Source organism: Aptenodytes forsteri, unplaced genomic scaffold (assembly GCF_000699145.1).
Source record: "Aptenodytes forsteri isolate BGI_AS27 unplaced genomic scaffold, ASM69914v1 Scaffold270, whole genome shotgun sequence".
Lineage (NCBI taxonomy): Eukaryota > Metazoa > Chordata > Aves > Sphenisciformes > Spheniscidae > Aptenodytes > Aptenodytes forsteri.
This window is the reverse complement of record NW_008794631.1, coordinates 3329233-3352665: the sequence shown is the minus strand read 5'-3', so window position 1 is coordinate 3352665 and position 23433 is coordinate 3329233. Positions and strand designations below refer to the sequence as shown.

Below are 23433 nucleotides of genomic sequence, written 5' to 3'. Positions count from 1 at the left end.
AAGAAAAACTATTTCAGTTTGAGTATTTTAGGTCCTTTCTACACCGTTAGTGATGTGGTTTAGCTTGTTAGTAAATTTAACCCCCTCCACGGTAGCGAGTTGAAGGACGACCATTGGGTGTGCCAAATGAGTCATTTCCTCCTCCCAGTTGTTTGACGCTTTCTCCACCTGAAGGGCTTCATAACGTTTCTGTCTTTGTTTATTTCATTTCCAGGTTTAACCCTCACAGGCAGCATGTTGCTGCTTCCAGTCCTTCTTGCAACTTCATTGTGGTCCTGTAAGCCCTTTTTCCTCTCCCCTCTCCTTCCCGTGTGCTGAGAACACAGTCCTGGCTCCAAACTCCAGCGGTTTCTTCCCCTCACACAATTTCTCCACTTCCCCTTCCAGGTGGAGACGCGCAGGCAGTGCCAGTGCAAACCCCGGAGCTGCAGAGGCAGGTGAAGGGCAGCTCTGCCAGCATGGCGTGCCAAATGAGCGCTGAAGCCACTGTGCACTGGTACAAGCAGCTTCCCGGAGAGCCGCTGAAGAGGATACTGTACGTGTCGGGACAGACACCTTTATTTGATGACAGAGACGGTGCAAGGAGATTTCAAGTTCGGAAACATCCTACTGAGCCTCTCTATGGTTTAACGATAGTTAATTTAACCCGGAGGGATTCTGGCACTTACTACTGTGCATATTGGTTTTATGGCAGCATCACAGCATTAGATGGGCAAAGATAAGCCATACAAAAAGGCGTTTTGCACTCTGAACCACAAGATCTGAACTCTGCCAAAATGAAGATACTTCCCTAATCCACCCCTCACTCATGATTTTTCTGTAACAGGATAAGAAAAACAGCAATTTATCATGACAGCTGCTAAATATATCATGTTAATAATCAGTATACCATTTCAGTACTCACACATATCTGTAACACCCAGAAACTGGAGAGTCCCAGTCACTTTAGCATAAATATATTGAACTTTGCTCTTAAGATGAAGGCTTGATTGTACTGAAAGCACTCACCTGACAGTGAACACGGCCTGTCTCTCTCTGTGTGTGTGAAAAAATGTGAGCTGTAAATTTCTCTTCTCTATTAGAATCCTTGGAGCAAGCAGAGAAACATATCTCCATCCCCTCAGTGCTTTCTCTTGAAAAAAAAAACATGAATATAAAAGAAGGAGAGAAGACCAGATGATCTTGCACACACTCCTTCATATTTTTCTTTTGCCTTCCTTTGCATTTCAGTCTCTACAAATTCGTACAACAGCCCAGAAAACCCGATTTTACTGTCACAGTTTCTCACCTGATGTGTCCAGGACAGAACTGAAATCCTCAGCCACGGGCTATGCCCCTGGCAAGCAGAGACTCTCAGGCCCTTCGGGATAAGCGTACTGAGTTTTATAAATCAGGTTCTATGATCAAAGACTTTTTCTAGGAAAGCTGGCATTTGCCTGAAAGCTAAGTCAGAAAACTGAGATAGTTTTGTGCCTCCGAGTTCCTGAGTTAGGACAGAGTGCACATGCTCAGTATCCTGTAAGATATCCCACTAATGGATCTGGACCTTCAAAAATGAGCACAAATACCTCCATAGTGGTTGTTTTCCAGTTCCATGGTCTCCAAACATCATTTTTGCTGGACTTTTGGAAAGATTTGGATATGTTACGGCTTGCTATAGATGTTTCTGGCCTCCCTAACTATTTGAAAAATAGGTTGTAGTACATGTGACCTCAGATGTTAACTTCAGTCAGCTTGCCTTCTGTCTTCACATTGTGGGATGTGAGGATTCCTCACAATCAGTCTAGGAGTGAGTTGACAGCAACTTCCTAACACAGGTGGTTGAGCAGCCAACAAGGAAGAGTGCTCTGCTGGACCTCCTACTCAAAACAAGGGAGAACTGGTTGGCGATGTGAAGGTCAGGGGCAGCCTTGACTGCAGTGACTATGAGCTGGTGGAGTTCAGGCTCCTGAGAAGAGGGAGCGGGGCAAAACCAGGACCACAACCCTGGACTTGAGGAGAGCAGACTTCAACTTCTTCTGAGATCTGCGTGGAAGAATCCCATTGGATACAGCCCTGGAGAGAAGAGGTGTCCAGGAAAGCTGGTTGATATTCAAGAATCTCCTCCAAGCTCAAGAAAGACTAGGGAAAGCTGCTGAATAAGGCAGAGATACTGGTGATAAATGACATGGAAAAAGACTGAAGTACTCAATGCTTCCTTTGCCTCAGTATTCACCTGAAAGATCAGCCTTCAGGAATCCCAGGCCCCTGAGAACAGAGGGAAAGTCTGGAGCAAGAAATACATACCTTGGTGGAGGAGGATCAGGTTAATGAGAACTTAAACTGAACATACGTTAAGTCCATGGCACCTGATGGGACGTACACGCAAGTGCTGAGGCAGATGGCCAATGCCTTTGCAAAGCCACTCTCCATTATCTTTGAAAGGTCACAGCAATCAGTACAGGTTCCTGAAGACTAGAAGAAAGCAAATGTCACTCCTATCTTCAAGAAAGGCAAGAAGGAAGACCTGGGGAACTACAGGCAGGTTAGCCCCATCTCAATCCCTGGGAAGGTGTTGAGCAACTAATCCTGGAAACCATTTACAGACACATGAAGGTGAAGAAGGTGGTCAGGAGTAGTCAGCATGGATTTACAAAGGGGAAGCTATTTAGGTAGCTTTAGATAATGAAGCTCTCTGTAAAGTGGATGTTGGCCATTTCATCAGTGACAAGTCTGTTTGGTGATAATGTGAACCTGGAAAGGTATATTGTTGAAGAAGGCTCCGGCCACTGCATGTGTCCTCTTGGCATAGACACCACCAAGTTTGATCTGTAATTATTCCTACTGGGAGACTTTCTGTGTTAGACAGCTACAGTACAAAATGTAGACAGTATCTGTAATTTAGACGTTTAATTGTGTGAGACTCAGTCACTACCGTATTCCTTGACTCTTCATCTGGGATCAGGTGCCTGACAGATTTCTGCTGTGTGATCAGAAGAATAGCAACGTACTGCTACTGTTTTATACAGCATGGCCTGGTAGTTTTTGACAGCAGGGGCTTGATTTCACGTCCTCAACATACAATTGCCAACACAGTTTTCACTCTGACTAACTATAGTTGGTCATGCAGGAGATTGTCATGGGATGCTGCTGGGATGAGTGACCTTTTCCTTGCACCTCCCTCCCTTCATCTTAAAGTCTGCTTCATATCTCCCTTCCTCGTCACTTTGTTGTCACTCACCACCTAGTCACTTTGTTGTGCCTGCTGGTCCTTAAGTCATTTCTCCTTCTCATCCCTCTCAGGGTGGCCTGACAGGAAATTAAATAGACTTTCCCACGGTTATTTATTGGGAAGAGAGGGACCCTTTCCATTGCCACCGCACAGAGGCAGGTGTCTCTCCTTGCCTGCCTCTCCCTGGAGCCCTGCACTTGCGGGCACCTTTCCAAGCTGGTTAACAACACGTGCTTACTGCCGGCTTGCTGCATGTGGCCAACTGCCAGCAGGAGGGAGGCCAAAGCACCTCGTCTCCCTCGTGCCCAGCGAGCTACAGCCCAGGCTCACCGGTCACCGGGGAGTGCCCCGCAGCACCAGCCCCACTCATCGAGATGCCCTTCTGCAATGGCTGTTGACAGCAGCCCTCACCAGGTTCGCTTTTGTTTTCCAGTCTTCCTTTCCAAGAACTGTTTGCACCTCATCTGAGCTTTGAAACTGAAACCCTGTGGCTGTACATTTCCTCCCGCACTCGAAACCAAAGCGGAGGCGCATCCCCGCAGTGCAGCTGCCCCGCTCACTGCAGGCTAATGGCCTCCAGCTGCTTTGGTGGAGGGCGGCACCAGCATGGGGGCACCCAGGGCACTTCAGCATGCCACAGCTGGGTGACTAAGCTGAAGAAGCAAAAGGAGGTCCCTAAGAGGATGGGGGAATGCCTCCTGCCTGCTCGGGCACTGTACATCTGTCCTCACCCCTCTGGTGACGGCACGCACTCACCGCCCACCGGGGTGACCTCCAGGCTGAAAACTTCACACCCCGCTACACCGCTAGAGCTGCTCTCGCTTGCAACCCTTTCTCAGTGGCTCTGGCTCGAGTTTTCAAGGGCCACAATCCTAGGACTTACCAATGTTTCTCGTATTTACCGGAAAAGCAGAGTGGACTACAACCTCTAACCAATTTTAGCATTTGTCAGCTTGGAGAAGGTTTTCTGCAAATGTGCCCTATCTGCTTGCGCACAGAAGACCCGTCACTGAAGGAAGCTCAAGAGAGTCACCTCCTCCTCGAACACAACACTGTCCCCATCTGGGGTCCCTTTCACCCTCCTCTGAGTCTGAACGACAGCAGAGCGTGACAAGCAAACATGCTGCTGCTGGCAGCGCTTGTGGCCACAGCCGCTTGGTCTTGTAAGTCCTTCCTTATTTTCTTACCTTTCCTCACAGGCACCTATGTCTGTGCTAACAGGCGTCTTCCCAAATCCCTGCATTCCAGCTAAGGACATCATTTCTCCTTTTCTCTTTCCTAGATGGATTTTCACAAGAAATTCCCGTGCAGAGCCCTATATCCATCACCAAGTTCAAAAACAGTGTACGGATGACATGTAACATTCAAACATTAGGGGAAAATTTTGATCGCACCGTCATACACTGGTATCAACAGAAGGAGGGTAAAGCTCCAGAGAGGCTCCTGTTCTTTTCAGAAGGGAAAGTTTCGGTTGAAAGTGGCTTTCAAGAGAACAGGTACATGGTTGAAAATGTTTCTGGCCAGAAACGGTGTGTTCTCACAATAAATTATGTACTTCCAGATGACACTGCTACTTACTACTGTGCCTACTGGGATCCTCACTGTGATAGAAATTCAAAGATCATCAAGGCAAAAAAAAAAACCCCACCTCCCTCAACATCTGAACCACAGGGTTGTCTCCTCTGATCTTCTCACTCCATCTGGTATCAGCTGCAGAAAGGCCAAATCTTTTTCTGCTACCCAAAAAGAGCAGCTAACCCTGCACAACTGTCCTTTTCAAAGTCTGGGTTGTCAATAGTCTTCAAACACACGACTACTATTTTAAGGACAAAGGAAGTCTTCACTGCCTTAAGAATTAGCACATAAATACAGGAAGCTCACCTGCTCCTTTGGTGCTGTTTGCACAGCCATGGCAGAAGTATGGTGGTCCTTGAGGGGACCAAACATTTCATTCACTTTCTAGTCCAGCCACTTCTCCCCTAGGAAAGAGTAAAAGAAAGTCAACATGCTGAAGAAAGTACCTTGGTGGTGGGAACAATATGCTTGCCACCACCTAGCACTTCTAAGAAAAAGCTCTCCGTGTTCCGCACTATAGTCTTCCTTGCTCTATGTGTAAGCAACTGTAAGTCCCTGGAAATACTGTTTACCTAATTCGGATACTGCAAAATCCCACATGGACCAATTTAAATCAGAGATTTACAGTCTCTTATCTACCACAGCTGATGATGTGCTGCTTATAACCATCCTCCTCTTTAATTTCATGTTAAGGCAAATAGGATAAACAGGTTGGAAGGAGGGAAGGAGGGAAGGAGGGAAGGAAGGAAGGAAGGAAGGAAGGAAGGAAGGAAGGAAGGAAGGAAGGAAGGAAGGAAGGAAGATTTGCTGAAACTGTCAAGTTTGATGGACTTACTTCAAATTTGCAGTGAGTTAGATACGGCCCTGGGCACAGCATGCATTTCACAGAAGAGCCTGAGAGGAATAATTTTTGCTTGTGCCTTTACCCAAGTATGTGCCTACTCATCAGCTTTTCTTTTCTTGATGAAGAGTGTAATTGGATACCTGAAATGCTGGACCATTACACATAATGAACTATGGGACTTTAGAAAGAAGGTCAGGCTAGGTGCAAATAAACACCAAACACCAGTAGCCTCAGGTCGTGAAAGTCTTAAACACAAAGTGAAGCTAAGCACGCAAGCACTCACTGATTTCACTGAATCCTGTTGGTATCTTCAGGGCTAGTCAGTGGTGTGACGCACAGCTCAGCCAGAAATTGGTACTCTCACATGCTGTCTTTATTTATAGGATCTCTTTTCCAAAGAGTTTCCTCTTAGTTCAGTGAATCATCCTTATTTTTGTTGCTTTCTGCCTTCCACGTGCAGTGGCTTCCAGCATCCATCACTACTGCACTTGCAGTGCTGCAGTCAGCGTTGATGTTTTTCTCAGGCACCCTTCCCTTGTGGTCCTGTCATGGTGTCAGAAAGCGTCCTGAAGCAGACCTCATCCTCGTCAGAGCATTTGGCATCACTATGCCCATTTTATGATAGTAAAATTGATGTAGACCATTAAGTCACCCATCTCCAGTGGTTTCACCACCTGTAGAAAACTCCGGATGTCTCACAGGGGACCAGCACTTCCCAAGCTTCACAACAGCCGTCCATGGTCTGTCACGGAGCAAAGTCCCACGCAAGGGACAGTCTCCTTTTCCCTTCCCTTCCCTTCCCTTCCCTTCCCTTCCCTTCCCTTCCCTTCCCGCTTGCTACCCCATCCCCACTGGTCCCTGCAGGAGCTCAGGGGACATGTTCATCTGGCTTGACGCACAGTGTCACCAGCTGCCACCCAGTGGAGTCCCCTCCTCCTCCCACATGGCATTGCTCACTCTGAACCAGGGCTGGTTTCCTTCTCCTCTGAGTCACAACGACAGCAGAGCGTGACAAGCAAACATGCTGCTGCTGGCAGCGCTTGTGGCCACAGCCGCTTGGTCTTGTAAGTCCTTCCTTATTTTCTTACCTTTCCTCACAGGCACCTATGTCTGTGCTAACAGGCGTCTTCCCAAATCCCTGCATTCCAGCTAAGGACATCATTTCTCCTCTTTTTTTCCCTAGGTGGATATGCACAAGAAATTCCTGTGCAGAGCCCTCTGTCTGTCACCAAGTCTAAAGGAAGTGTACACCTGGAATGTCACTTTAAAGACTTCTCTGGAGATTTTGATGACACCGTCATACACTGGTATCAACAGAAGGAGGGTAAAGCTCCAAAGAGGATGCTCTACTTATCACAGACAGAAAGAGTAGATGAGGGCTTCCAAGCGCACAGGTATAGGACTGAAAAGGTTTCTAGCAAGAAACTGTGTATTCTTAGAATAACCGATGTCATTCCAGATGACACTGCTACCTACTATTGCGCCTACTGGCATAGTCACCGTGGTAGAAACTCAGAGATCACCTGACAAATACTCCCTCAGCGTCTCAACCACAAACAGCTTGAAAGATCTCAGCTCAGTTCCCCTGGTGTGGATGAGCTGCCTGGCCTCACATGCAGGCTCTGGAGAAGCAGGACATGCTCGGTGCTGACCAACTTCTTGGAAGCATCAGCTGCCAAAAGCTAGAAATTTCGACTGAGCAAGTGCAAAATGCAAAGGGGACGGTGAAGGTCCAATATCTAACCCATCCTCTCCATTCCACTTTTGAGTCCTTTTCACTCAAGCATGTCAGTGAACTAGTTGCAAGGATTTAATTAATGGAAAGGGGGTACTTTTCCATATTGTTGTTCCTGGAAATAGGTCAGCACATTGTACTGGAGCTCTTCAAAGCCTTTGGTCTGGCAAAGAAAACTGAAATAGAGAGCTTTAGGCTGAAGGGTCGTAAAATTTTAAGCAAAGGAAAAGGAGTCTTCTTTTCACTTAAAAGTTAGCAGCTGTCGGAGGAGGAAGATTTTCTATTTATTCCTCCTGAGAAGTGGGCATTTTTGTTCTTTTTTTTTGAGTTGTGTCAGTCCCTTTCCCTCTCCTTCTTGCTTATCACTGTCTGTGTTTCACTGGTGTTCATCATAGTAGTGATGCATCTGAATCACCCAAAAAGTTGGAGACAGAGTTACCAAAGCTAGTACCAAAGAAAAGACCTTTCCATAGTTAAGAACAACTTTTCATATTTATGTCACATACGCAATGCATCCTTCCTAGCTACTGCCTCATTGGGCATGCTGACCCTCATGCCTGAGAAATTAATCCACAGAGGTTTTTCTCTACCATCAAGCCTCTTCTTAATATTTTCCTTTGTTGTGGTACCCTGATACTCTCCTCACTTGGTTCATTGAAGTGTAACTCATTAAAGAATATTAGTCTGATGGGATGAAAAAGTGACACAACAATTTCAAATATGTATTAGGTCTCCAAATGGCTACAGGTCAGTTTTGTCCTCCTCAGACTTGCAAGCCAAGATCATATAGGGGAGTTAGACAAGCTGCCTGCAACATGCAGTGTTTCACTTTTTGTTTCTTCTAATGAGACCTCCCAGCTACTCACTGTCGTGACCATAATCAAACAGTCCCAGCAACTGCAGGTGAGATGGTAGTGGCCTCCTTCGCTGTGTGTCTAAGGATGCAGCAGGAAAAGCACTGGTCGGCACCATTCTCTGTCTACATCACTCCTGCCATTGCTTTGTGGTTGCGATTACGATGTTCCTGCCCAGGAGCCTTCAGAGTACACAATTGCTTTTGTTACACCTACTTCAGTTGAAAGACCTTCACCCTCAGTCTAGCTCCTCTAGCCACAAATCATAATTTCTTAACGTTGTTTTGTGGTCGGTATGGCACATGAGATCCCAGAAGCACTCAAACTCAGTTTCTTTTAAATGGCAAACTAAGCATGGAGGCTTAGTTTGATTGACAGCAGCTGTGACTCCTCTGATGTTATCTTGGTCTGTTTTGTAAGAAGCCCGTGCACAAAGGAAAAGCCTCCTTCTCCCACCAGCTAGTATATGAAAAGTGCCGGTGAGCTGCTATTGCAGAGCCTGGACTGGTTCCAGGAGATGGGCGGACAATAACCACATACCAGGGGCAGAAAAGGCAACCTGCAGCACACGGACACCTTCGCGATGCTTATGGTGCTGGCTCTCCCTCCTTTCCCTCTGCTGAATTGTATTAAGACAACTAAGAATGAACTTCATGCTAGTAGTACTTGATGTCACTTAATTGCAGGTGAGGGGGAGTGTACCCCTTTGGGAAAGAGCAGGATCGTCACCTGAAGGTATGTGTTTTTTAACATGCACAACCCTGTGCACCTATTTGTGTGTCTAAAACTGAAGAGAAACCTTCACCTAATTCTTAGGTGTTAAGCGGAGGGGTTATCTAACAAATTTGCAGCCCTTCAGGAAAGAGATTCGCTCCGAAGGGCATTAGGTATCAGCTGAACAACCAGGTGCAAGTCTGAAATTCCTGACATCCTCCCTGTAGCCAAGGGCCAGGCCTTCACTCAGTCTGCCGGGGCTGACTGGGGAAAAAAATGGCATTTTCTTCAACAATGGCATAGCAAGAGAGCACGTTAGCTTATTGCAAAGTCAAAACGTAGTGTGGACCACCTGGATCAAATACTTTGGCACGGGAACCAAGCTAATTGTCTCTAGTAAGTACTGTTATTATTCATCTGATTTTCACAGTGTCATTCACGTTCCCAAGAATGAAAGACTGTAGGAAAATGAATTTCTGCCTGATAAATCATGTTTTATCTGTGAACTGTGTGTGGTGCCCCAGTTGTGCGGGTTGATGTGCCATAAATGTATCGACCTCTTGAATAGAGAGATCACCTCTAGAACAATTACTGAATACTTATTAAGGACGGGGGAATGGAAAAATGAGGAGAGGTAAAAATTTAAATATTGGGATGGATTCATTCCTGTTCTGGGAAAGAAAAGTGAACTACTTGAAAGTTTACTCTCAGAACAGCAAGTGAGAAAGGCAAAAAGTCTCTTATTGATAGAGGTGGTTCAGTCTAAGTTGACTGGGAAGAAAAATTGCCTGGAATGCAATAAATTTCTAATTCCTGGCCCTACTGAAAGTAACTGGTTTACTTTTGCATTTGTATTATTAGTTGTGGTGAAGCTATGCAATCAATAGGATGAATGCTGTTTTCAGTATAAAGCATATAGCAATGCCTACAGTATGTTTCTTAGAAAATACATGCTATATCAAGGTGACTATAATTAAGTCAAATCGTAAAAAGCAGAGGAGAGTTACAAAGAAATTTAAAATGTTATCCATGCCTCTGACCAAAAACGTTCTCTGCTGCAATTTGCGATTAAACTGTGCCTGTGTAGAGGCAGCTGCTTTTGCCAAAAAGGTGACAGCGTAACCTCTTACCAAAGGCATGAACTTAGTTATGGGCGTCAGCAAGTTTCATTTAGAATATGGACTTTGCATTTAAAATATGGGCTTCAAAATATGAGTTTGATGAAACTTTAGTTAAGGTACTTTCACACAATAAGTAATTTGCAAGATAGTACACTTAGGAAAAAAAATTGTTTATCTGTATATTTAAATCAACAAATAACTAGTAAACTTTTTAAATTTCCTTTGGGAATCATAATGTAACTGCATTTCTTCTTAAAACAGCAAAAAGAGGTTACTTCAGAGAAAACCTAGCAGATCAGAGGCAACAGATCTTTCTTAGAGAAATCTCAGAGCTAGAAGGATTAGAACATAGTTATAAAATAAGCACGGCACTGCTTTCTTCTCAGAAAATGCTGGGTTTAAAAACCTGAACTTTTTACTCACTACAAAAATCGAAGTATTTCTAAAAATGGCACTCTAGTCAGTGTTGAAAATTCAGCTATTGCACTGGGCCAGATTTATCACCAACCTCTAAATCAGAGAGACTTTTTCTGTAGTCTATGCAAGAAAAGTGCAGTGGAGGTGATATTGCTAAGCATTATCGGACTGTGGGATGCTGATGTCAAAATATTTGGAAGTGGAACTAAGCTTATTGTTTCAAGTAAGTACAAAATGTAAAACTTAACTACTTCTGAAATGCTTTTCATACTGTTAGATGCTGGCTGCATGAAGTGCTCTGCTATTTTAGCTCCCGCTAGTTTTAACCCTACTGAATGCTTTGCAGGATTTTCCTCTTAAACAGCATTTCCATATGCAGAACAAAACAATTGTTTTGTATTTATGTATGAAACGGGGGAAAGAAAACAGCTATCGCAGCACAGATGTATAACTAACCCCATTATTATTTTCTTTTTAAAGATGAATTTAAAGATGGCAAAGATAGCGTTCGGAGAACAGAAAGATGTTTTTGTCTTTAAATATGCATATTCAACCTTTGTGATATTTCTAATTCATTCTGAAAGAAAAGTGTCAAACCTTGGGTTACTCAAATTCTTTGAAAAGCAAAACGTTTTCCTTTAGGGCTACGTCTGACTATACCAAATGAAAGGAGTTATCTGAGATATGCCCAGAACTGTCTGAAGATACGCATAGTTGAAAGGCTGCTCTCTCTTCCTAGCTTTTGCAGAAACCGCTTATTATCAGTTATTACTGTTATTAAGGAAGAATGCCAAACTCAAAATGTTTTGACATACTCATCAAAATTACTTTGCTTCAAGTAAACTTCAGGTGCTTTGATACTTGCCTGTGATTCAGCTCAGCTAAGCACCTGAGATGAAAACAGTTTGCCTAATCTTGACTGTCTGAAAATGGCGTATCTGGTTAGTGGGAGGCTCGATTCCAGTCCATGCAGGGTTTTGCTTCATGTTACTGACAACAAAAATATTGGTCAGGGGTCTTGTGCTGCTCAGATCTCAGCATAATGTTCGCCAATTCTAGGTTTGATTTTATGAGGGTGTATAAGGAGCAAATTACTTGGCCAATATCTGATCAAATAGATCTTCTGCTGGTGCTGCCTCTATCCAGAAAGCACAGACTGAGCCAAGGTGCTCAATCTGCACCGTCCGTCTAAACTTTCAGAAGACTAAAATTAGCTGAGATGAATCCTGTCCATTTAACAACATACATGCCCTCAAAAACCTCCACACTTTTTTTTTTTTTAAAGTTTAGTTTAGGCGACTGCTCCTTTTTTACTTTTCTAGGGTCTCAAAATTTATTATATAGCAAATCTTATTTTCTTTAAAGAATACTATTTATCCATATAAAAATAACAGAGCTGCATTTTTATTGCAAAGACTTTATTCACTGTGATCAGTTATTACAACGAAGTGTTTGGCTCCGGTACAAAAGTCATTGTGTCAGGTAAATTACATGCTATTTTCCATACAATAAGCTATAGGAGCTTGGGGTGGTCATGTAGATGAGTGTTAACAGTGTCCCAGAGGGCACTCAGCTCACTTAGAGCCTCAGTTGGCATCATGCTTGCGCAGGATTGCCCTCCCTGGCCTGTCATTCCTACAGTGAGCCTTGTTGTATTTGTAATGCAGTGGTTTAGGATCACAAACATTTCTGAAAAGGAGCTATTTTGAGCCACTTTTGATCATACTCCTCCTTGGAAATGTGGTGGAAAATGGCCTGTAGTAGTTTCCAGAGCCCTCATTCTTTCTTCCAGCTGTACTGAAGGAATAAGCAGGGAATCAAGCAGCTGTGAATTAAGCATAAAAAAGAAAACCTCTTCCCAACACAGATACAAAGAGCCATACGCAATGGCCATTGCCAAAATCCTTTTTTAATCAGGCTAGTAAAAGTGAAATAACTTGTCCATAATTATTTTTCTCATGTACACAGCACTTTGGCAGTAGAAATGAATTAGTACCTCCAAATGCTCTTCTTATTGCTTAGTAACACGCATATGAAGAAGTGATCCATTTTTTTGCCTTTCCTGCAGAGACATTTATTTAATGGAAAGTGGAGGACAAAAATCTTCTTTTTTCCCATTAAATGTGCTTTAAACACCATAATCCTGGAGTCAACAACTAGACAAACACAAGGCAGAGGAACTATTGCTACCAAATGATTTAAGCCTGGTTAAATACATAAACTTATATTAGCATATCAAGCAAAGATTGTTTTTAATGATTTATGTCAGAAAGACTAAGTAAATCATAACTATAATTCAACAGAAATATCCATGCCAGTTTGTGGCACACATAAGCGTGTTGTTTTTAGTGAAAATCCTTACCTTGTTAATCAGGTAGTTGCCATGTTTTTAGTATCTACAGTTTAAAATAAATTCTTTTCAAGCATCACTCTAATTCTGTAGGATTTTGTCTTTATGTGGCCAAGGCTTCTAACCGATTAATAGAGTAAAAAGGCTGTAGTTACCTCATGCTTAAGATCAGGCATTTCATCACAGCTTGTCTTTTCAGAGGTGACTATCCAACAGTACCTCAGTAAGTTACTCGTAACGGAAAGAAATGGAGAAAACCAGGACTTATTCTAAGTGACCTTAATTCAATTGAATCATCAGGGTTTGAGCTTGAGCAGAATCTTTTCCCAGATCTATACTGAAAGAGTCAAATATATAAAGAGCCAAACTCCCATCAACTTGTAATGAACTTGATTTTTTTCTTGTTGGTCTCTTTTAATTAGTTCTGACCAAAAGAAAGTTGCTCGAGACTTACAATAATGCAGGTAGCAGAAGGGCTGGGATTTGAGACACTGGTTTGGCATTTGCATTTGGTGGAACAGATGAGTTTCTAGAAGCTTACAGCAGAACAGGAATATTAATCCAACATAAACTGGCAATACAGGATTCTTCTGTGAGTATCTTTCCTCTTTCTATGGAATTTAGGCAGGTCACAACAGGGAAGCCAAGACTGAACCAGCCTCTCGAAATCCAGGTTTTTTCCTTCAGCACAGAAGCGGAGTAGCTTGCTCAGCCAGCGTGGGGCTGGTTTCCCTTTGCCATCTCTTCTGCTACAGCTCCAGCTGGGTCTCCCTGGCAACTCACAAGCATATTGCTAACTTATTTTGAAGTGATAAAAAGAACAATCGACTAACATTTCTAGGAAATAATTTCATAGCAGAAATTATGGCAGCAATATTTGATGTCTTTAAACGCTATCTCCTAAATATTACTGAAGTATCTACCTTGTTTTCATCAAATGCATTGAAGTTCAGAGTTCAAAAAGCTACAATTATTTTTTGTAATTATATATTATAAAATATATGTTGCCTAAAAATGGATTATACTTAAATTTATTTATACATTACCTGAAGTTGGATTAAACTGACTTTCTGCCCTTTTAAATCAAAATAGTGAAGATTAATGTATGCATTAGTTTGCATTAGTATTTTTTTTTAACAGGTTAAAACATGAAGCCCTGAATCAAAACCCAGTAGACTTGAAAGTCCAAATGAGTGTTAGTGCAGAAGGGTGGAGCTGTAAGATATAAATAAGGGAAGATGTGGCCATTCAAAAGAAATCTGTGGAGTGAAAGCCTCTTACCATGATTAATATTAATAGGAACATTTGCTAGCAGCTTTAAAATAGCAAGAATTTCATGGGCATGAAGATGAATTCAGTACCCGATTCTTTTAAGTCAATGTTCAGTGTGAACATTTCCCTGTTCATAATGGTCTCTGTTATCCTAAAACCATGGCCCAAAAAGATCAGCTTGAATTGGTGATAGCATGCAGCGCTAGGTTCTCATTGTAGGATATATATTCATACACAGGTGTACATGCACATATATATAAATGCATTATTTCCCATGTTGCCAAGGTGATAACCTTTACTGTTCCTCACGTTTTCCATAGAAACATCAGGGGATATTGGAGGAGTCTCAGTCTAGAAAATTACAAATCTCAGGTGTGCAGGATCTGCTTAAATATTTCCGTGATTTTGAATGCCCACTGTTAAATTAGGGCTCCATCCTCCACTTTGTCAGTATTCCAAACCCTTAGTTTTTGTGTACATGCAAGCTTATTTATTTAAACCTGAAAGACTAACATAAGTGAAATCTGTTGTATGAGCAAACACAGGTTCATCCATACACCATTTTGTAAGGAAAGTTTTAATTCTAGAAGTCAGTGTCAAAAGAAACGGGTGTATTTCTAATAAGGAAATGAGGCTAGGCTGGGACACAAAATGAGGTTTTTAAAAACATTGAGATTAGGTGGGTTTTTGTAAAGCATTTGTATACAGTGACTATCACAAAGTCTTCGGAACTGGCACAAAGCTTATTGTTTCTGGTAAGTTTTTTAATATCTAAGAAAATATGCCTTATTCTGATAATCCAAAATCTAGAGGAGAGGGAATGTGATATGCTATTTTAAAATTATAATACGATTAAAATACAGATTTAAAAGTATGCAGAAAAGTGATGTGGATTCTTTGCAGTAGCAGAATTCATTTCTTTGGCACCCAAAATGCTTGTATAAGAGAGGTCAGGGTAAACTGTAGGACTTCACATAAACCAGAAATTGCTGAAATATAACCTCTTTTGGATACTTAGGGCTACATCAGGTCATTCCCTTGTGCAAAGCTTACTGCCCAGAGCAGCAGGGTCAAGGTAACTCAGAAACACGGCTGTAGATCGCCCCTTGGCCTCAGAGCAGGGGGAATAGAGGTGCTATACAGGAAAACATTGTGAGTGCCAACAGATCGCCTAAAGCATGGCTGAAGCTCTGCATGTCTGTTTGGTCAAGGGGAAGGTCTTTCCCCATGGATTTGTCCAAACAAAGCTGATTTATTCCATCCAAGAGGAACTGAGCTTTCTTGAATGCACTGCAGCACAGTTTAGCTGCAGGCAGACAATAAATAATCAGAAGATTAAAATGTGGGGGGAAATCCTGGACCTTTGGAAATGTTGCCATTGTCGGCAGGATTTCATGTGAGGTGCACATGGTTTTCCCTGGGGAGAAGCCAGAAGGCCCTGGGGAAGGACGTGCATGGGAATGATGGAAGTTGATGCTTCTCTACAGCACACTTAGATGCACGTGTGATGTTTCCTTTTGGTACTGACTACCTGCTATAGTACTGCGTAGGCAAGTACGGCGGGATTTGAGGGTGAACAGTCCCGATCCCGCATCCAGTTAAGCAGATTACAGTAACCTCAACATGCAGAGGATTAGGCCCAAAATGAGTTAATGCCCCTCCACTAGGCTTGAGAGCAGTCGTGGCTGTTCAGGACTGCCTTTCATTAATTCAGTTAAACAGTGGTCTAGCATGTGTGTATTTTTAAATTGTGTGGTCAAAAACACTCACCATCCCAGAAAAAAATTAATTTTTCTAGAAAAAAAATCTAGAGGAAATATGGTAGCTCTATCAATGCCCTGGACAACAACAGTTTTGGTTTGTTTTGATATTTTTTTAAACAAGTGATGGCAAAGATTAGCTCGAAACTGAATTTAAAGTACATATCACTAAAGGCTCTTTGGGAATAGCAGCATTAGCTGAGATTGAATTCAGATTTTCTACATTCATGTAGCAAAGTGAATAGACTCTTATTGTTCATATGATGGTTGTTAAATCTGGTTCTTGTCCGGCCAAAACGTCCCAAGCAGTTTCTGTAAGGGAATGTACCAGTGGGCGTTCGACAAGGTATTTGGCTCTGGCACAAAACTCATCATCTCCAGTAAGTGTTTTCAAAGACTCATTTTTTTAAGTTTTGTAACGGGAAAGCTTTGGAGTGAAGGTTGACAGCTCTTTATGGTATCTGGGGAGGCTCACAGTAGGTCAGGACTATACTGTGTTATTATCAGTGATAATACCTGAAGTCGCTGGCAAGCAGGACAAGAACACTGTTTATGAGCTGAGTGTGCTGAGTGCTCTCAGCTCCCACTGGCTTGAAGGGGAACTGAGGAGCTTTGAGTATCAGACAAAATTACTCCATTTTGTGGGATCATCCAAGTAATGAGAATTAAAATTTCAGCTTAAGAACACATTGACCTTATTTATAGATCTTATTTATAGACGCTTATAAAGACACTGTACAGGAGTTTAATTAAGAAAACTTTTGACAGTTAATCTATAAAAACGTATATTTTAAACCCAAATTCGTTATAGCTCATTGATTACGAGCCTCACTCCAGAATTTTATTTGCACAATGTTTCGCAGGCTTACTGCATTATTACAAGAGAGAAAAGACAGATTTTAGCTTCAGAAATATCTGCACATGCTTATATGTTAACATGTGTACCTCTTAAAACCTGCCTTTGAAAACTGTTTAACAAAGTAAACAGCAAAATTTTTGTAAGTTTAACTAAAACAAAAAAGACAGTGGAGTGGAAGCTCATACTTTAAAATTCTTCAGAAAGGATCAGATCATTTGCCCAGAAAAGACAGTGTAAACTGTCTTGTTGACTTCAACGACTTTACAGATCAGTCTGAAAATACAGCAAAATCTTCAGCCAATTCTACAAGTTTTCATCCTTTTTCCATAAACGTACCTACAGTTTATGGAGATATATTTTTTTTTCCCTCCGCACAAACATATATATACATGTATATATGCAAACCTTAATTTGTTCAGTTCTCCACTGTCACTCATTTACCTATGTGCGTACATGCGACTGTCCCACGCACGCACACAGTTGTGCTTATTCAAGCAATGTTTCCTCAGTATTGTGATATGATTTAGGTGTTTCATTTAAGCTAAGCACCTGGGGTCTTTTTATGGTAAATGGAAAGACATTGGCAATTCCAGAGATGGAAATTATTCCATCTTAATAGAAGTCTCTAAAATGGGCAGGATGAACTAGCAGCTGGAAGCATCTCTCTCTGCTTCTCTATTTAGATTTGATAATCCAAAAGAACAACATCAAACTAGACAATTAAATTTTAGCCTACTGTCAGGGTAACTTACTAAGCCTTGAAAATCTAAAAGAAACATCTAAAATAGTCATGAGGCTTTGCAGAGTGCAATGTCACTGGGACAGGAGCTACATCATGGTCTTCTGAACATATACAACTCTGGAACAAATAAATCATTCTAGAAATTAGTTTAATCTTGCATCCTTGGGAGGACTGATGCATAAAGAAGATAAAATTAACCCCTAAGTTAATGTTAGAGAACCATAAAATTGTTAGCAATTTTATTTCTGGTACAACAGAACTCAGTCCACATCTTCATTTCAATGACAAATCTCCAAAATGAAGGAAATTCATAGTTTAAGGGTTATCTTTTTGAAGGTAGACAGCCTTATGCTTTGGTCCTCTTTGTTTTTAAACACCCGGTATGAAATACTTCAAAGAATCACTAAGTTGTTTTAGGCGGGATGCAATGTAGAAGATTGCTCTAGAATAGCCAGATCATTTAAAGAAAGGTGGAAGCTTTTTGACAAAAATACATGTTTATATTAATGTGTTTTCTCACAATGCATGAAAACTGCACCACTCAGCCAGACCACACTTTAAACACCATGCATCTAGCTGCTCAAATTCAGTGGCAGAGGAATCTAAAGAGGAAGAGTGGTGTAAGGAGATGAAGACCTAAAATCTCTCTGCTGCCTTAAAAAAAATAGTCAGTACCTTCTGACTATAACAAAAGTCGATTTTGAAAACTGTATCTTGTCTTCACTTGCAGTTAGGCATAGACAAAAATGATTGCCCATGAGCACTGCCTATGCACGCACTGCAGAAGTTCACGATTCCTATAACAGACTCTTAAATTTACTATCCATTTTTATAATATCAAAAGGTCTTCTCTGTCTGGGCAAAATCTGGGTGATTTGGACTCCTCCTAATAACATAAGGTTTAATCCAGAGAGGCAAATGAAATGGAGATTACCTACAGTTATCTTGTGGAAATGGCTCACATTTCATTTAAAATATATTCACGTATGTTCATACTGAGCATGTTTCACAAAGCACATCACCTACAACAACCCTGGTATGGATAGATACGCTATTTGTATATAGAAATGTTCTCTAGATATACCATGTTCTTCTGTTTTAGTTTAGTTTTGGTTTTTCCTTTTCAGATGTGTTAGTTCAAACATTTAAACAAATCTAGTATTAAAGGAACAGCATTGCCAACCTTTGGGGTCCAGAGCATTTTGTGATTCCATTTTCCTGTCTTTATCAAGATCTTCACCTGGCAAACACATAGAATGTCTTCAAAAAATGGCAACAATAAATTTTTGTTGCCTTTTTTTCCCCAAAAACCCACACAAAATTAATATCAACTTTTAAAAGATTAATTAGATATAGCAGATGTTCATTAATTAGCAGTGGGGACTTATACTGGGGACATAAAACTGCAAAGATTTGAAAGGCAGGTGGTCTACCTTTAACATTCTGTAAACAAAATTTTCATGTAGTTGTTTTTGCATAAACATTATAAAGCAATATGAAATTCCTCTTATCAAATAAATTAACAAAGCTCTTTCAGGAACTATTACTATTATTTAATAATTGTCAAAGACTTGTGCAGACAAATACGCATTCTGACAGCAGTACTGCTTGGAAGGCTGTGGGATTTAGGCTCTCACGTAGTCGCCTGAAGTTTTCTAACTCAGTTTCAAGGGAGATTATTAATGTCTTCAACAATACTTCAGTTTCTTAACGTTTCTCAAAAATAATTTTTCAAACATTGAGTAGGTTTCTAAGGTTTTAAATAACCAGACTTAAATTTATTTTTCTAATAAAATACTCAAGAAATCTTTTGTGAGATACTGTTTAATCTACTCTAGTATTAGAGTATTAAAGAGTAGACCTAGTCTACTCTGGTCTCCCTCTATCAGATGTGCTGCTTGACAAGAAGCATGAATGAAGCAGTCTAGATGTTAGTGTTTACTAAACAATTTAGGACTTAAATAATGTTTCTCCATGCACATGGCACAGTATCAAAGCTTATATCAAACATTCTCCAGACTCTGGAAGACTCTATATTGTCTAAGCAAAAATGACTTGAGAATATTTGAATTGAGTCTTGTCTTCTGATTTTGAGCTTGATTTTCTGTACCATGCTCATAAAAACCTCTATTCATTTTAGTTCTCTATAAAATAACACATTTAAAAATAAGGTTAAAAGTCATATTTTCTATTCCCAATTATTCTAAAGAGTATTGTAACTGTTTTTGACTGAAAATTAAAACTTGCCATTTGGGTCTATTGAAATAATATTTAATATAAAGTGTGTTTGAATGCCAGGTTCGTCCAGCTGGCCAGAAACTTATTTTTACTTCCAGGATGGAAACAGCTGTAATTCATCCATCCTATTACCTAAAATTCCTTTCATACATGAGACATTTCTATTCCCATCCTAAGTATTTCATAACAAATTAGAAAGCTAAAACATTTGTTAGTCAGACATTTAGCTTGTTGCTCTTCAGAATTTGTATTTTGTGGCTGCGTATTTATTTGCTGTACACTATTGATCTTCCAACTCTCTATTGTGTTAATTTTTTTCCTCCAATAACCAATCCAGACAAAGGAATATCTCCACCGGCAAATTTTGAAATCCTACAGAAGAAACATGAAAATCAGATAACGTATGTTTGCCTTATTGAGAAATTCTACCCAGAAGTTATTCGGGTGACATGGACCGATGGAAAAAATGAGGTAACAGACAACGTAGTAAAAGGAGACATTTGGAAACCCACAGAAGAGGATAAATACTCAATCGGCAGCTGGTTAACTGTACCACTGGAGAACAAAGACAAGATCTATCACTGCAAATATGAGCATGAAAGCGGACAGCCATTACTGTCGACAGAAGGTATATACTACATGTTAAAAAATTCATTCTATGTATTACTATAGACATCACTTTTTCTTTGCAATAATATTATAGAAATAATGCTTTCTATTACTGTTCCTGAAAGCATCTGTGCTCCTTGGCACAACAATAGCTAAAATACACATCCGGAGAAACTACCAAAGTTTTCCCAGAAAAAGCAACCCAGCCTGCGCTATGCTCCCCATGTGAACGGCCCTTTGCAATAGGAAAACAGCAGTTCTTGAACCTCATCAGGTGTAAACTAGCATAGCCCCAAAAGGTCTGCACTGAGCCGTGTCAGTTACTTTCCGGTCTACAGAAGTTTCTGAAAAGACTATTAGCTCTGTTACCCATGGCTTACCGGTATAAGTCCCTCTGACACCTCCTGACATTAGTCACAGGTATAAAAAACTAAGGAGTTAAAAATGAGGTTGCTGGGGATGTAGAGCAAGTTTAAATATATTACTTACCCATAGTCCAGCAATAGTGAGATAATAACCATGTATGAAAAAAAGATATCTCATTTAATTGTGGAAAGATTGATTATGCAAAGCAAAATCTGAAAGACAATGCAATTTTAAAGAAAAAAGTAACCTATAATCAATGCAAATTGTTTCAATCATGGTAACATCTTTAAGAAAAGCTGCCTATTTAGACTGATTTTTTCTCAGTACCTACCTCTGTTCAATTTACTATAAATTAACGTAACTCCAATGAGTGAGAGCATGGCCATAAATAACCATTACATTTTAACCTTCAAAATGTATTCTGACAAAAATATGCTTTAAGTTTAGTTAGATGAAGGATGTATTTAGGGATGTAATACGGATGTCTTTAAGCTCATGTATCAATGCATACAAACACCATAACCAGGAACAAACACAAAGTTGCTGCTTCAAGCACAAAAAGGGTTTATTTTAGAGAACAACCACCACCAAAATAGCAAATTCCCAATAAGGGAACCTTAGGTCATACACTCCTCAAGATTATTCGTTAGTGTTGAGCAACCATTAAGTAACAGACTAATTGAGGTGCTTTCCGATGTAAATTATTCTGCATTTCTAATAACAGTATGTCGTGAAGGCAGACCCCAGCTACTTCAGTGACAAGATCAGGTGGTCAAGCTGACTGCAGTTCCAAATAAAAGAGACTCTGCAAAGAACAGCCTAATGGACACATTCCTAAAAGGGCAAAGGCAAACCTCCCACTTACGGCAACAAATACCCAGTCACTTCTCTACGAGCATTTCCCCCCTTCAAATTCTCTCTGCAAATGAATCCTACTTGTGAACATCTGCTCTGCAGACAGATCTTAAACATCCTTCTTTTGTTGTTTAACACTAACTTCTCATTTCGCTGTTGCTGTACTGCCTCTTTTTCCCCCTATTTCTCAATTCATGTTTGCTAAAATTAAAGAAAAGCCTAATTGGGGCATTTAAACTCTCTTTCCATTAGATTCTACAAAGACTGTTCCTCAGGAAGAGGTCTGCAGCACATATCCTGGAAACAGCACAGTTTTTAATAGAGGTAATTAAAATGTATTAAAATGTGGGAAAGCGATGCATGTCAGGCAAGAGTTAGATATTGCTACATATGTTCAGAACATCATGAAAATGATCTTTCTAAATAGCGTACAAGAAATCTTTTAAGTCTGGGGTCTGTAACTTAAAAACGCTTCAGTGGTACTCTGAATTAACTTCTGTTGTGGATTATAAGAAGGGGCTCTCCTACCTTTATTAGGTAGCTTTATTAGAACCCTACAGATGCTGTTCGGGCTACTAAATTTTTAGCCTGCATTAAGTGCCACTTTTTTAAATACCTGAAGCAGTTAAATGTTCAACGCTTCAGCTGATGCTCTATCAGCCAAGCAATTTCCCAGCACTTTGGACAAAGAAATTTTCTTTTAGCTTGAATGGGGATTTAGGAAGAATCGTGAGCACTTATGTTCAAAAAATCCAACACAAAAGGATTCAAGCAAACACGGTGCTACTGGTAATCAGTGCTGGAAGCACTAGAATGATGTTCTTGCCTTTGCAGGGAATAATAATTGAGAGGCAATCTAGTGCTAAGAAACCTGCTTGGTCTAGAACTTATTAGCAGTGCAAACCCACTCAAAGGACAGTCAGACATTGTATGTGTTTATACACTGTCCACTGGAATCAATGTAATTGCAGCAGTAAACAGACTACACAGTCCCAGTTCTACCCGTCTTTTAGGAGGTTGTACAATATTGACATTAAACAAGACTTTCCTGTCGTATGTTTGTTACAGATCACTTAATGCACAGGGCAGCACATTTAGTGTACCTCGTCCTTCTTCTGAAGAGCTTCATGTACTATCTCATCGTACTCTTCTTCATCTACAGAATGTGGGCTCCAACCAAGCACCAAGGAAAGAAAGCATAAATGCCGGTTTAGGAAAGGCTTACAAAATTGTCTTCAATTTGCTTTGCTATATATTTACCCATATAGACTCCCCTGCTCTCAGTGTTAGATGTAACAACAAAAAAAAAATCCAAAAATAATTTTCTAGCATTAGTGCATAGGGCTTGTTTTGCTTTACTGCTAGTGTTTTTATTTCAGTCTGATTTTCCTCATTTTTCTGAGTATTGAACTGCGGTGGACAATAGGAGTAAGGTTACATACCTTGGATTTTAATCCAAAGTCCATATTGCAAAATGAGGAAGGTACTTATGTTAAAAGTAGTTATGCATGCAGAATTTTAGAGGTGTAATGGGGCTTTTGACATATAAAGCACAGATGCATTTTGTCATTGTGCTTAAAGCTTAATTAGGAGCATTGCTATGCCGTAAATTCACAGGTTGTTGTTCATTTTTACTTTCAATGACTTATTGCAACTCTCACATATCTACCAAATTGGGACTCAAATATTCTTAAGTGATGTGTGCTTTAAGAGTCAACTAAACACAATTTTAAAAAGTGAACATAATATTTTTGAATGAAGTTAGACGAGCATAAAAGCAATTCTAAGGTGCACATGTACAGAAATGGAAGAAATCCATCGGCCCCCACACCAGCACTGTGACACAGACTTGAAAACCTGCACATTGTATTTTTAAAGAAAGAAAACAATTGTAATGATTACAAACATCAT

At 40.6% G+C, this 23433-nt stretch overlaps 1 protein-coding gene across 1 annotated transcript; it reads left to right on the top strand.

The window, feature by feature from the left end:
- Positions 1–234: 234 nt before the first annotated feature.
- On the top strand, positions 235–22877 carry LOC103894158 (TCR gamma alternate reading frame protein). Its single transcript, XM_009273490.2, has 6 exons — positions 235–277; positions 388–712; positions 11907–11953; positions 20030–20320; positions 21775–21846; positions 22591–22877. The coding sequence occupies exons 1-6, from the start codon at positions 235–237 to the stop codon at positions 22722–22724; spliced, it is 912 nt and encodes a 303-aa protein (XP_009271765.1). The 3' UTR covers positions 22725–22877.
- Positions 22878–23433: the final 556 nt, after the last annotated feature.

Bases quoted from the DNA above. Each gene is read 5' to 3' on its own strand.
- LOC103894158 (XM_009273490.2), top strand. From the start codon at position 235: ATGTTGCTGCTTCCAGTCCTTCTTGCAACTTCATTGTGGTCCT. The intron at 278-387 runs GTAAGCCCTTTT...TTCCCCTTCCAG, and splicing joins TGCAACTTCATTGTGGTCCT to GTGGAGACGCGCAGGCAGTG. The intron at 11,954-20,029 runs GTAAATTACATG...TAACCAATCCAG, and splicing joins TACAAAAGTCATTGTGTCAG to ACAAAGGAATATCTCCACCG.